Below are 15,787 nucleotides of genomic sequence, written 5' to 3' on the forward strand. Positions count from 1 at the left end.
TCCAGACCAAGGTCTGCCATTTAATGATGCCTGCTGTAGACCATTGTGCTCTTCCAACCTTGTGGTAACAGTTTGTTGAAGGCTATTTTTGTTCCAGCATGACTTTGCTACCTTTGTGAACAAAGCCAGATCCAAAAAGACATGGTCAGATGAGTTTGATATGGAAGAACTTGATTATCCTGGTCCTGACCTTAATGACATATCCTAGTAGTGCTCTAATAGTGCTCTGGGCAACCAGAATTAAATTTTCAATGTTAGTGTCAGTTTTTCTTTAACAAATAATGGGTCCACGGGTGTTCTCTCCAACCAGTATGCTCTGTTTAGGTCTTTATGAACACAGAACTTTAGCTTGGGTAGCTGATGGGGATGGTGAAGCTAAATTGCACTCTCTATATTCTCAGTAACTGTAAAACTTGATTCTATAAAAAGCTTAGAACTGTGCAGCACTGCAGCTGCAGTTGTAGTTCTGCTTGAAAGGATTTGGAAGCATTGCTGTCTGTTGGATGTGACCAACACAGGACAGAAGAAAAAAAAATAAAGATATTCTACCAACAAAAAAAATCCAATTTTTCTTATGGCAGGACTGAACAAAGGGGGTGTCTTGGCTGGTGTGATCGGAGCTCGCAAGCCACATTATGATATTTGGGGGAATACAGTGAACGTGGCCAGCAGAATGGAATCCACTGGAGTCCTGGGAAATATACAGGTATGGGTAAAACCATTTTATATACAGTCCAGACAACATTAAGGGTGTCTTTGGTATCAGGAAACAAATGGCATTTCTAACTCCAGCCTCTATTGATTGACAGTTCAAAATGGTCATAATGACAATGTCTCTGCTGTCATGTTCCAGAAAAGATGCTCACGTTTGGTGTGGACCTTCTAGCCTCCAGGAGAGAGACTTGCTGTGTTCCCTACCAATGCCCTCTGTCCTCACCATTGACTGGATTGCTGACCCACCCATTTTGGTATTTGGAAGGTCATTGTTGAAATGTTAGCCTTTCTCAATCCTCCGAGACTGTGAAATTCCTTGAGGAAGGGCTACTCCCCTATTCAGCAAGCTAATGACTAGATCATTGTAATAGCCAAATTTTGGACTTAATTCAAATGCCGTTATTCATAATAAGGTCATATAATCATATAGAGTCTGTTATTGCATAATCAAGGTCTTACAGTAAAAGTAGGTAATTGTTTGAGCAGCCATAAACTATGTTACAAAGGTAGATTATTGCACATCACTTACAGCTGTCTGCAGGGGGAGCAGCTAAGAAAACTTAGAGATATTACCTGACAATTCTTTTTCCATTAATCCTTTGGGATGATGAGTTGGAAACCCATTCTCTTTGCCTTAGCTGGTTCCTGTTCAGCAGGCCTCAGGAACATTTTGTTTTCTTCTGATCTAGGTAGCTGAGATAGATGCCGGGTTTTCTTCTACCCATGTGATAATTAACTTATTTTTTGACTTGGTCTCCTCTTAGCGATTAAGTAGGAAACGTCCCCTTCAAATTTTAAAGACTAAGCTCTGGGGTGGTCTGGAATGATCCCAGACCACTCCAGGGATCATCGATGTCATGCTGTTCATAATGGACAAAGCTTTCCTTACTGAGAGTGTCAATATTAGGCAATCTTGCCAGTACTGAAATCTTGGACACTTCATTCTGAGTAAAGTAACACCGCAGCCTCCCCTGACTGAGGTGATCGACCTTCATCCACCATCTCAAGCAGTGCTTTACCTCCTTGGGTGTCTGGAGTAGCTTTTCTAAGCTCTGTTTGAGCCCATTCCAATTTATGAATACTTGTTCCTGGGGTGGTATAAAGTGAGCTTGAGCCCAGACCACTCCAAGGATCGTTGACGTCAGCAGGGGCAGACTGACAACTCATGGGGCCCCCGGGCAATAGGGGATCATGGGGCCCCTGTGTCCTCTCCCACACCCAAAAAAGCCTATAAAAAAAGCCAATGAAAGGTACCAGGGGCATCTCAAGGGGCCCCCTACTGACCCCAGGCCCTCGGGCAGTGCCCGAGTGCTCGAATGGTCAGTCTGCCCCTGGATGTCAGGCTGCCCATAATAGACCCAGCAAACACAAATGCTCCTGCGCTTGGGGATGGACTCGATGCTACAACCACATTAAGAATGTCCTGGAACATGCACACCTTGCTGCCCTCAAATGCACCGGGGGAATCCAAATATACTGAATGGGGAAAGAACAAAAAGAGGGCACACAGGCCTAGTGCATTACCATAAAAAATGTTTAATAAGAAATAATAAAGTAGGTGTTGTACTCACAAACGACAATATAGTCAAGGCACATCATAAAAGAACAGCTGGATCAACACCGCGCTGAGTAACAGTCCGCAATAGGGAGTTTAGACATCCAAAAGGCTTTGACTATATTGTCGTTTGTGAGTACAACACCTACTTTATTATTTCTTATTAAACATTTTTTATGGTAATGCACTAGGCCTGTGCGCCCTCTTTTTGTTCTTTGCCCATAATAGACATAGCATTCCTCATTGAGAGCGTGTGAACATTTGGCCCCCATCTTGCCAGGATTGAAATCTTCGATACTTTCTCTTTCATTAAGAAAGTCTGTTTGAGTCCAATTAGTAACCACACATTAGAAGAAAGGAAAATGGCTTGACCTACTGATCAGGACCCAACTGAGACAATGAGTGGGCTCCAACTCGTTGTCCTGAAGGATGATTTCAGAAACTGTGTTATACTGTACCTACAGCCATCCTTTACTGGCTGGTACCTAAACACAGCCACTGTTACTGGCCACATGGGTGATGTTATTAGGCGACATTCTGGCAGAGCCAGCCATTCAGTGGCAGTGCCTGGACACAGCTTTCAACTTTTGTTATTAGCCACCTGGATCACTACTGCAGCTAACCTCAGGTACTTGCATTACTGATCGAGAGAATGGCAACATTTTAAATAACAGTTTAGGCTGGAGATGGCAGGGAGTGCAAAATAGTTTGGTTTACAACATGGTCTAAGCAGAATGGAAGGACCTTACATTTCTTCTCATACATGTGCAAGGGTCTCTTTAAAGTATATCTAAACCACAAAACAAAAATGTAGTATATTGCACATTACTGGTTCTTAGATGTGGTGACTGTATCCATTGGTTTCATTTACTTGATCCATTAACACACTTCCTCCCTCCCCTGATTTGAACTACAAATACCTTCTGCTCTCCGTAACATGGGGTAGGGTGTTCTGTAATTCACAAAGGAGAACAGGAAAGGCTTACAACATTGGGATTGATTTACTAAAAGGAAGTAGACTGTGCACTTTGCAAAGTGCAGATACACTCTGCAAGAGCAGGTGCTCCAGAGCTTAGTAAATGAGCAGAAGCTCTGATGACGTTCTTCAATCAATCATGTGCAAACAAAAATGCTGTTTTTTTTATTTTCCTAGCACATTATTGGGTATTCTTTGCAAAGTGAAGCTTTACCTCATTTATTAAGCTCTGGAGCAACTGCAGTATGCAAAGTGCACAGTCTATTTGCCTTTAGTAAATCAACCCCATTGTGTGAGCTACTCATATAGTCATCACTTCTGAGGGCTGGAAAGCTGCAATATAGTCCATTTTTGTTTTTTAGATACACTTTAAGCATAGAAGTTAAGAATGGTGGTAAATGGGTGAAATATTGTTTTACACACAGATCAACTGCAAGAGAGCTCTGCCTCCTCTATAAATTACATTGCATTTTCTGATTGGACTTTCCAGATATTTTACATTGTGGAGACTAGAATAGAAGGACCAGTTGATTACCCAAATAAAACAAAACTAAGTACTTATTTTCTACCATCAGTTCTGTATTCTAACTTTTGGTGCAACCATAGCTTTAGAAGACCATGTGGCTGCTATGAGGACTAAGAATGGTAGGGGGCTGTTGAGGCAAATTAAACCTAGAAGGTAACACAATGTGTGAGGTTAGCCCAAATCCAGTACTGCATGATTAAGAATTGGAGAGGTTGCAGTTTGCTATGACCCTGTACTCCCCTTTATAGTCTCCAACCTAGAAGAGCTGACGTTAGACACACAGGAGGAGTCTTCAGGATCATCACTAGTCACAGATCCCCTTTTCATTCTTTGTGCAGTAAGGGTCACTTGTTTGCTGCGTTAGCAATGTACAGTTGTGTTCAAAATAATAGCAGTCAGACATCACTAACCTGATCAATCACTGTTTTTGGTAGAAATGATATTTCTACATGGCAAATAATTTACTAGCAGGTGTAGTAGAGTAATAGAAATCCAACAGACCCAACAGTCATGACATGCATGCTGCTGATTCTGTGTAATTGAATCATTAATTGAAAGGGGCATGTTCAAAATAATAGCAGTGTGGAGTTCTATTAGTGAGGTCATTCATTCTTTGAAAAACAGGTGGCAATTATTGCCCTTATTTAAGGAAGGAAGGCAGCAAATGCTGTACATGCTGGTTACAGTGCATTGCTCTCTGAAATTCTGAGGAAAATGGGTCGTTCCAGACATTGTTCAGAAGAACAGCGTACCTTGATTAAAAAGGTGATTGGAGAGGGGAAAACATATAAAGAAGTGCAGAAAATGATAGGCTGCTCAGCTAAAATGATCGCAAATACTTTAAAATGGCAACCAAACCTGAAAGACGTGGAAGAAGGCGAAAAACTACCATTCAAATGGATAGAAGAATAGCCAAAATGGCAAGGACTCAGCCAACAATCAGCTCCAGGAAGATGAAAGAAGGTGTAAAGTTCCCTGTGAGTACTGTTACAATTAGAAGACGCCTATGTGAAGCCAAGCTATCTGCAAGAAGCCCCCGCAAAGTCCCACTGTTGAAAAAAAGACATGTGCTGAAGAGGTTACAATTTGCCAAAGAACACATTGACTGGCCTAAAGAGAAATGGCACAACATTTTGTGGACTGATGAAAGTAAGATTGTTCTTTTTGGGTCTATTGGCCGGAGACAGTTTGTCAGACGACCCCCAAACACTGAATTCAAGCCACAGTACACTGTGAAGACAGTGAAGCATGGTGGTGCAAGCATCATGATATGGGGATGTTTCTCATACTACGGTGTTGGGCCTATTTATCGCATACCAGGGATCATGGATCAGTTTGAATACATCAGAATACTTGAAGAGGTCATGCTGCCTTATGCTGAAGAGGAAATGCCCTTGAAATGGGTGTTCCAACAAGACAATGACCCCAAACACACCAGTAAACGTGCAACATCTTGGTTCCAGACCAACAAGATTGACGTTATGGAGTGGCCAGCCCAATCCCCGGATCCTAATCCAATAGAAAACTTGTGGGGTGACATCAAAAATGCAGTTTCTGAGGCAAAACCAAGAAATAGAGAAGAACTGTGGAATGTAGTCCAATCATCCTGGGCTGGAATACCTGATCACAGGGGCCAGAAGTTGGGTGACTCCATGCAACACAGATGTACAGCAGTTCTCAGAAACAGTGCGACTACAACCAAATATTCATTAAGTCATTCAAAGGAAAGCAGAATCTTCAAACATTTTTCAGTTTATATAGTGAATGTTTGAGTTTGTAAAGAAGAATACAAACACTGCTATTTTTTTGAACAGTCTAATATTCACTTTTCTTCAATTTTTTTAGAGGAACAACACAAATTTGATATTTTTCTTCATGTTTTGATTTGGAATAGAATGTGTCGTGTTCCCAATGCATTTGTGTATGGAAATAAAAGCTATTAGAAGGATTTTGAGCTTTATTCACTTTTTTCAACACACTGCTATTATTTTGAGCACAACTGTAAATGTATTGCCCTCTGAACTTTCTACAGCTACTAGCCAGCTCTAAAATTACCCTTAATGCCTAATGCAATCTTCCTCAGGTTGTAATGCCACCTGTCCTTAAAGCGATTCTAAATTTTCTTTTTTTTTTGTAAAGTAACAAACATGTCTATACTTACCTGCTGTGTTCAGTGGTTTTGCACAGAGCAGCCTGGATCTTCTTCTTTTTGGGTCCCCCGCAGGCTCTACTGGCTCCTCCTTTCTGTCGGGTGCCCCCACAGCAAGCAGCTTGCTATGGAGGCACCCGCTGTTCTGTGTGCCCATTTACACATGGAGCCATGGCTTGGCCCCGCCCCCTCTCCTCATTGGCTAACTGGCTGTGATTGACAGCAGCTGGAGCCAATAGCTTCCACTTGCTGTCACAGCCAATGAAAAGGCAGAGACCTGGAACAGCCGAGACTGTCATTCACATTGGTGGATCGCGATGAGGCTCAGGTAAGTATTGAGGGAGCTGGGGGGGCTGCAGCATAAACAAAGGTTTTTTACCTTCATGCATAAAAGGCATGAAGGTAAAAAACCTTCAGCCTTTACAACCAGTTTAATAAAGATCAACGATAGTATAGTTACAACTGACATTGCCAGGTGCCACAGAGTGATCACTGGAGAGCCCAATTAAAATTGTGTTGTGCGGCCCTATGATCTGTAGTTACAACTTTGATTGTAACTCTTCGTATTATATTTACTTGCAGGTTGTTGAAGATACACATGATATCCTCAAGGAGTACGGTTTCCGATTTGTGCGGAGGGGTCCTATTTACGTGAAAGGCAAAGGAGAGCTGCTCACATTTTTCCTGAAAGGACGAGACAAACAAGGCTCCTTCATCAATGGCTCATCCGTCACTCTGCCCCACCAAGTGGTGGAGAACTCTTGATAAGCTCATTGTATGGTCAAGCAGCAATCACCCAGACACCTACCATGAAGTCCAAGCAGACTTATACCACCAAACCTGGAGGTCTTTCTCCAGAGTTTACCCTAACACCAGGAAAACCAACGTGAAGAGACAGTATATTATACACTTTCTTTTTTCTCTCTAAAGTTGCCTTTTTTAAAACGTTTCTGCTTGACGTCTGACCGTTCTACAGGGATAAAGACCGATGGTCTTAGAAGGAAATTTGAGATGCTGGATGCAGTCAACTCAATGGGACAAACACTGGTGACCATCGGTAGATACTGTAGGATTCAGTTGACCCAACAGGATGGACAAGGATAACCATCGATATATACTGTAGGATTCAACTGACCAACGATATGGACAAGGATGACCATCAATTAGATACTGTAGGATTTAACTGACCAACGGTATGGAAAAGGATGACCATCAGTAGATACTGTAGGATTCAGCTGACCCAACAGGATGAACAAAGATGTCCACTGATAGGTACTGAAGGATTCAGTAGACCCAACGGGATGGACAAGGATGACCATGGATAGATACTGTAGGATTCAGCTGACCCAACGGGACGGGCAAGGATGACCAAGGATAGATACTGTAGGATTCAGCTGACACAATGGGATGGACAAGGATGGCCATCAATAGATGCTGTAGGATTCAGCTGACTCAACAGAATGGACACCAGTAACCACTGATAGATACTGTAGGATTCAGCTGACCCAACAGGATGAACACGAATGACCATCGATAAAAACTGTAGGATTCAGCTCACACAACGGTATGACCGATGACCATCAATAGATACTGTTGGATTCAGCTGACTCAACTGGATAGATACAGATGACCATTGATAGACACTGTAGACGTTATGACAAAAGATGCATTATGACACAACATTCAGGGTAGACAAAATTTTTTATTGGAGCCTTCGATGAGCACAGACTAAGAAAGCGAATTGCACCGGTCACAAGACATCCAGGTGCTCCGCTGCAAAGGACGGATGGCTCTCTGCTAGTTTACTGTGATAATTACCCACCCCATGTAGTTAGTGGGATGCAACAAGAGTGCAATATCTTTCATTATATTTGGAAGAAAAAAACAAGGATAAAAGCAGAAAAAAATATGAAAAAGGTAAAAAAAATATATATATATACACAAAAAAAAAAGAATTTAAACCATTTCTATTTTAAGTGTCGGATAGAATTTTCCTTTCTGCCACCTGCCTGCACCATCTTCACTGCTTCTGGACCACCAAATTTTTTTTTTTTTTTTTTTGCTTTAAATGAGAATTTGCAGGAAGGGGAAGACTTGAGGCTGGGTGGCCTTTTAAGAGATCTAGTGCACGTTGGTGCTTGCAGAACAGCAAATCTTCATAGAGTCTCTGCCATTCCTCTATTTTTTCCAAAAAAACACAGAAACCTAGATAAATATATATACATATATATACTTTTGTACAAGAGAACACGTAGCTTCCACAACATGAACCCGGGACAAGTTGGTGGTCATGTGAAGAGTTGGTGGTTACGTAGAGTCGTATATTGACAGAGGTCTACTTTCATTGCTTTTTTTTCACAGTTATATTTTTACACATTTTTGGATGCTAGAAATCTTGATATGCACTGAATGAGGGGAAAACAGAGTACAGCATGTAAGGGGGCAGATTAACTCCAAGTGGCTTTAACAACGTAAAATAGATAAGCTCAGTTTTGTGTGGCTTTTAGATCTCTCAGGGAGATATCCGCAAGGCCATTTCCTGATTTGTCCGGCTGTCCCTGCCGATGGACTCCCCATGATTGCTGGAGAATAAAAAAAGAATCAGAGAGCCCAGCTGCAGAAAGTTCATATTGTTTTGGCCTTGTAAGATGGGCAGAGACACGAACCACTGTGGGGTATCCTCACCATGACATGTTTTTGAGAGACATAAGATAGGGTTGGCTTTGGGTTGGAATGGCCTTCAAGACAGAACTCCAGGCAAAAATATTTCCTTTCTATATACACATTATTTATAGATATATATATTTAATTCAGTAGAAGTCATCAGTCACTATTTATTTAAACAGGACCTTGCATTATCCTAAGCTTTGTAAATAGTATCCCATCTTGACTTAAAGCTGAATTCTAGGAACAAATACCTATATTTATTTATATATATGGTATTTCATACACACAAAAAAAGAGAAAAGAGCACACAAGCTCTGGGTTCAATACCCGTTATTTTATAATAAAAACTAAATAAAAATACACTCACAAGCAAAAATGAATCAGAGCTCATCAATCACATCTTCCCACCACGGTACTATGCACCAAAATCCTCTTGCCATCCTTGATAGGAGCTTCCGATGACCGTGTGAATATGGCAGCAGCCCTGGACCGAATGCAGTCAGTGGTGTGCTTGAGCTCATGCACACTGACAGTTCACATGCACAGGAAGCCGTGCTTGGGGTCACGTGATGCGAGCAGCTGGCTGCTGACTGGGTATGTGAGCTGTTGCTACAACATGTTTTGGAGGGTGTAGCCTCCTTTATCAAATCCCTGTATAGAACTTTTGGACCCTCTTCGTGCAGGTCACCTGTGGAATTAGCACAAGTACTGTCATATGTATGCATGAGACCTATATGGTATTCCATAGTAACAAAGGATATAAATCCACATGGTGTGGCTAAATGTCTTGGGAAGTCCAAATATTGCCTTGTAAAGGTAGCAATGCCATAATCACTGTGCTTTACATAGCCTGTGCAGAGAACCGGGCTGTGGGAGGGGCCAAATAGACTCCACCTAACTACAGGCAAATATAGGAGGGGGGAGGAGAGCAGACCAGTCACCCTGTACAAGACCAGTCACCCTGCACAACGAACATCTGGTGAAGCCCAGTAGCAGTGACATTATCACTGTGCTGTACATAGTTTGTGCAGAGAGCAGAGCTGTGGGAGGGGCCCAGCAGGCTCCATTCCACTACAGGCAACTATAGGACTGGGCGGAGATCAGACCAGTCACCCTGCACAAGGAGAGAGAGCAGCAGTGAGCAGTCTTTATTACAGGAAAGGCTCACACTGGATTACTGCCCATCTGGAAGAAATAAACAAAGCACACAGAGATTCAGGGAAGAATAAACATGACAAATGGATTTAGATAATTTCCTTATCCCGGAGTTCAACTTTAACATGTAACTTCAACAGAAACATTTTTAGTTTTGGATGGAGTAATGAAGTGTAAGAAACTCACTCGGTTTATACTGCAGTTTTAGATTTCATCTCACATGTTTCAGTGATAAGGTTGTCGCCTGGACAGCAAATAAGGGAAAAATGCCAACAGGGACACCACAGACAGCCATAAAAAAATAAAAAGCAGACGGAGGTTCTAGACTTTGTTTTTCTACTAAATAAAAGGTTTACTGATGCCTGTGCCTTTTGGAGGCTTCTCACTGCAATGTGAAAAAGGGAAAGCCTTCGCTACTGGTCCACGTAGAACACTAAAACCAGGCAAAAATTCAAACCCTCCCCCACTCTATCCAAAAAAGAAAGATCTGGCTGAAAATACACTGTAGTTCTATATCAGAGGTGCAATTGCCCTCCCCTCGTATTGTGTTTTCTGTGGAGGAGTGTATTCTGCTAATAGCCTGTCGGCAAATCAATCATTGAGTAGCCTTGGAGATTGCTTCCCAATATCTAATTCTCTCAAGCCTTCTATGTGGGGTTAGGAGTGCCAGGTGCAGTTATCTACTGCAATGATTCTTTTAAAATGTTCATTGGATAAGAGCATCATATATACAGCCAAAACGTTGCTGGGAAAAGGCCTTACCCTCCTTCAGGGATGGATTCCGACCTTATTGCCACAGACACACTGACAGATCAGCCCTATTCAGCTTTAAAGCCTGCTATCTAGTGAATTCTATCTGGAATTAGATCATCTATAGATTCATCCACAGTGATCAGAAGGCTAGATAAGCTTTTATCAAACCTTTTACCCCAGAGGAATCCCTAAAATAAACCAGGTCTCAGAGGGACCCTTACAAAAAACAATTTATTAGGGGTCAGTGTAAAAAATGCCCCTTACATTGGTGATCAGTGGGAAGAATTCCCCTTTACATTGGTGATCAGTGGGAAGAATGCCCCTTACATTGGTGATCAGTGGAAAGAATGCTCCTTACATTGGTGATCAGTGGGAAGAATGCCCCTTACATTGGTGATCAGTGGGAAGAATGCCCCTTACATTGGCGATCAGTGGGAAGTATGCCCCTTACATTGGCGATCAGTGGGAAGAATGCCCCTTACATTGGCGATCAGTGGGAAGAATGTCCCTTACATTGTTGATCAGTAGAAAGAATTTTCTTTACATTGGCGATCAGTGGGAAGAATGCCCCTTACATTGGCGATCAGTGGGAAGAATGCCCCTTACATTGGCGATCAGTGGGAAGAATGCTCCCTACATTGGCGATCAGTGGGAAGAATGCTCCTTACATTGGCGATCAGTGGGAAGAATGTCCCTTACATTGGCGATCAGTGGGAAGAATGCTCCTTACATTGGCGATCAGTGGGAAGAATGTCCCTTACATTGGCGATCAGTGGGAAGAATGTCCCTTACATTGGCGATCAGTGGGAAGAATGTCCCTTACATTGGCGATCAGTGGGAAGAATGTCCCTTACATTGGCGATCAGTGGGAAGAATGCTCCTTACATTGGTGATCAGTGGGAAGAATGCTCCTTACATTGGCGATCAGTGGGAAGAATGTCCCTTACATTGGCGATCAGTGGGAAGAATGCTCCTTACATTGGCGATCAGTGGGAAGAATGCCCCTTACATTGGCGATCAGTGGGAAGAATGCCCCTTACATTGGCGATCAGTGGGAAGAATGTCCCTTACATTGGCAATCAGTGGGAAGAATGCCCCTTACATTGGCGATCAGTGGGAAGAATGTTCCTTACATTGGCGATCAGTGGGAAGAATGCTCCCTACATTGGCGATCAGTGGGAAGAATGCTCCTTACATTGGCGATCAGTGGGAAGAATGTCCCTTACATATGCGATCAGTGGGAAGAATGTCTCTTACATTGGCGATCAGTGGGAAGAATGCTCCTTACATTGGCGATCAGTGGGAAGAATGTCCCTTACATTGGCGATCAGTGGGAAGAATGCTCCTTACATTGGCGATCAGTGGGAAGAATGTCCCTTACATTGGCGATCAGTGGGAAGAATGTCCCTTACATTGGCGATCAGTGGGAAGAATGCCTCTTACATTGGCGATCAGTGGGAAGAATGTTCCTTACATTGGCGATCAGTGGGAAGAATGGCCCTTACATTGGCGATCAGTGGGAAGAATGGCCCTTACATTGGTGATCAGTGGGAGGAATGCCTCTTACATTGGCGATCAGTGGGAAGAATGCTCCTTACATTATTATTCTTATACAGGATTTATATATTATTATTATTATACAGGATTTATATAGCGCCAACAATTTGCTCAGCGCTTTACAATACAGCGGGAGACAATACAGCAACAATACAGTTCAATACAAGAGGGATTTGAGGGCCCTGCTCCTTGGAGCTTACAATCTAGGAGGGAGGGGCTAGTGGTACAAAAGGTAGTAACTGTGGGGGGTGGACTGGTTGGAAGAGTAGAAGAATCCAGTATTAGCTGAGGGCAGGATAGTCTTCCCTGAAGAGATTTCAGAGATCGCCTAAAAGTGAGCATTGGTGGTCAGTGGGAAGAATGCCCCTTACATTGGTGATCATTTGGAAGAATTCCTTTTTACATTGGTGGTCAGTGAGAAGAATGATCCTCACATTGAAGGTCAGTGGGACGAATGTCCCTTGCTCTGAGGGTCAGTAGGAAGAATCAGCTTTGTTAGTCAAGTATGTACGCCATTCAAGGAATTTGTCTTTAGTTTAAAAGAAGGTAATGCTTACAGTGGTGATCAGAATTCCACCATTACAGACAGCTAAAAAGATGATCGATGTTATGGTGTTGGCACTGCCAAGTGGTGATGACCCCCAGAACTACGCAGGCACGATCAGATGGGAGGTCAGTCAGTCACAGCTCAGTGAACCCTTAGCAACCTCTGGAGGAGCCCTGGTTGAGAATGGTTGTGCTAGATCATAACAAGTGGCCATCGCTACTACAGGTTACACTCCTTAAACGAGATTTAGACTCTCACCGGTCCACCGCTACCACACACCTACTGGTTTCCCAAGCCTTGTAGAATACACGTAGAAATCTCTACAGCCAGAGCTGCGGAAGATTTGTGACATCGCATGCAAAGAAAACCAGAGCTATGGGCTATCGTAAAGGAAACCTGAACTGAGGTAGATATCTAGCCTGGCTGTAATACAAATGCATTGACTTAGAAAGAGACCCAGGTAGAAGAAGGCCACCAGTGATGGTCTCCATAATTCTTTCAGAAGGGCTTCCTTATAGCAAATAGGATTTGCCAAGATGCAATTACTAGCATTCGGTATAGATCCACAATGGAGTTGCAGTTCTACTATTTATCTTCATTACCATGCAAGGTCCTATTACCACAATCACGTTTCAGGCACTGGATGAGGTGCTTAGGATGCACACAAGAGTTGAGGCATGCATGAAGGCCAATGACCATTTTTTTTTTTTTTTAATTCCTTTTTTGTCTGGAGTTCCTCTTTACATTCTCGGTTTGAGTGCTGTTCCTTTTTGGCAATGAGTTGAATCCCGTTATTGATGGCAGATACAAATGTCTAGTTGTAGGTGATCAGCAAGTATTGTGGCAATAGTTGGCTATAAGGTAATTATTTTTCTTACAAAATAACAGATAGGAAAGTATAGAAATCCTTCATCTGGATGGAGCCAGACTTGAAATAAAAATGAGATGTTCACATTCCTGAATTCATGTGCTGTGCTATATATCCCAAATTTATCATCCAGGATTTATGAATTTATAATTTCTTTGGATTCCAGATGGGTTTTCTTAGCATTTTCCAGCACAGTAGGGCATGATATGAGTTCTGGGATCAAGTAACTCCCATGTACATTCTTGGGAATTAAGTCATCCCAGGCCAGTCAAAAAAGTTGGCTGAAGACTCCAGAAAATGGGTTAAAGATGCTGGAAGCCTGAAGTTTGATTATATGTTAATTTTGAATTGTTGCCATCTTCCAGCGATATGATGGTGGTATGACTATGGAGAATCCGGATGCTGTGCTGGCAGCTTCTGCACACAAACAATGCCAACCTTGGGGTGAATGAATCAAGGATTGAGACTCCACACTGTAATGTTCAAGTCCAGATGTAACGTTTATCCTAAACATAAGTTTACAAATACAAACGCGTTTCGGGGGGCTATACTACACCCCTTCATTAGGGCTTGGTGTGATGGTGGTGAAGAATCTCGATATTGGGATGGCACCTTCTGCACACTGGATAATGCCAACCTTGGGTTGACAGGAGGGTAACTGAATCTAGGATTCAAGCACCACAGCATGATCTTCAAGCCCAGATGTAATTTTTATCCTGAAGATAAGTTATTTACAAAGTTCAACGTGTTTCAGGGACTATATTTCACACCCCCTATCGGGGCTTGAAGAATCAATGTAGAGAGACTCAGAAAAATCAATGAGTAACTTATTCCAAGCTGGTTTAAACTGTTGCGCAGACTTGCCCAGTATTAAAACACCTAATTATTTACTGATTGTTGAGTCCACATACATAGTTTCTTCAACCCTGATGAAGGGGGCAGAGTGTAGCTCCAGAAACATGTTGATTTTAGAAAGAACATCTTTGGGATAAAATAACATCTGGACTTGAAGGTTATGTTGTGGTGCTTCAGTCCTAAACTTATTTATCCTGATGAAGGAGCAGAGTATAGACCCCAAAATACCTTTGGTTTTGCAAAAAATGTATCTTTGGCATAAATTTACATCTGGGCTTCAACCAGGGGCGGACTGACCATTTGGAAACTCGGGCCCAGGGTCAGCAGGGGGCCCCATGAGATGCCCCTGGTACCTTTTTCATAGGCTTTTTTGAGTTTGGGCAAGGACACAGGGGCCCCATGATCCCCTATTGCCCGGGGGCCCCATGAGTTGTCAGTCCGCCCCTGGCTTCAACATTATAGTATAGCACTTCAGTCTTAGGCTTACCCTCATGCCAACCCAAGGTTGGCATTGTTTGGTGTATAGAAGCTGCCAGCCCAATATCCAGCTTCATCATAGTTGTATCACATTACACCGAGCCCTGATGAAGAGGGCAGAGTATAGCACTCGAAACTTGTTGGCTTTTGAAAATAGCTTGTCTTTGAAACAAATTACATCAGTTCTTGAACATTACATTACAGTACTTCAATCAGCCATTAGAAATTATGCAAATGAATAAAACGGAGTTCTTCTTTCAGAAATAGAGCCAATTATAATTTTGCACAGCACATGATACACAAAAATTTTTGTGAAAATTTAGGTAACGAATTCTGGTTGGACAGGCATCTCCGTTTGCAAGAAAATATAATGAGCAGAAGGGGGGGGGGGTTGTATTCATTCTGAACTTGTGTAGACTTCAGACCCATCCCCGCTATGCGGTCATCACACTTGTCGCTCATGGCAGGGGAGGACGTGGAAATGTTTTAAAGTATGACTACAATTTAAGATCACATCTATTGTCATTTTTTTTGGTATCTGCTTTTAATAAACTGCACTCTTGCTATAATTTATGCTGGATTTTTTTTTGTTATTTTAGCAGCGTTATACCTAACAGTGAAATCAGATGTGCAATGAAAATTAATTGTAGTGGTGAGTTACATAGTTACATAGTCTGGCTGAAAAAAGACAAAAGTCCATCCACATGGGAAGTTATGATTTGCAGGCTATAAATCATCCTATCAGTATGTCGAGGTCAAGCTCGGCGACCAGTAGCTACAGCAGTATACAAGCAGGTCCCCCTGGCGGATGACGCAGGCTCACTTGAGGTACGGAGTCTAAGCACTAACCGGTGTTCCCCAAAGCTCCTGATGGGTGTTGCTGTGTGTTAGTACCAGGTCATGGTTCTCAGGATCACCTCACCAGGTGAGCAAGCTGGGGTCCAGTAGCAGATAAAGCAGGTAGGGATCAAGCAGAAGTGTAGTCAGT

At 42.5% G+C, this 15,787-nt stretch overlaps 1 protein-coding gene across 1 annotated transcript in view; it reads left to right on the forward strand.

Moving 5' to 3' along the window:
• ADCY3 (adenylate cyclase 3) overlaps positions 1-15,368 on the forward strand; it is a 201,250-nt gene extending 185,882 nt beyond the window's left edge. The window contains exons 19-20 of the mRNA XM_089688163.1: positions 582-706; positions 6,503-15,368. Of these exons, the coding sequence (XP_089544289.1) occupies positions 582-706; positions 6,503-6,685 (308 nt within the window). The 3' untranslated portion in view covers positions 6,686-15,368. The remainder of the gene's footprint in view (positions 1-581; positions 707-6,502) is intronic.
• Positions 15,369-15,787: the final 419 nt, after the last annotated feature.

Source organism: Staurois parvus, unplaced genomic scaffold (assembly GCF_062004578.1).
Source record: "Staurois parvus isolate SC_StPar_1 unplaced genomic scaffold, SC_StPar_1.0 ptg000448l, whole genome shotgun sequence".
NCBI classification, from domain to species: domain Eukaryota; kingdom Metazoa; phylum Chordata; class Amphibia; order Anura; family Ranidae; genus Staurois; species Staurois parvus.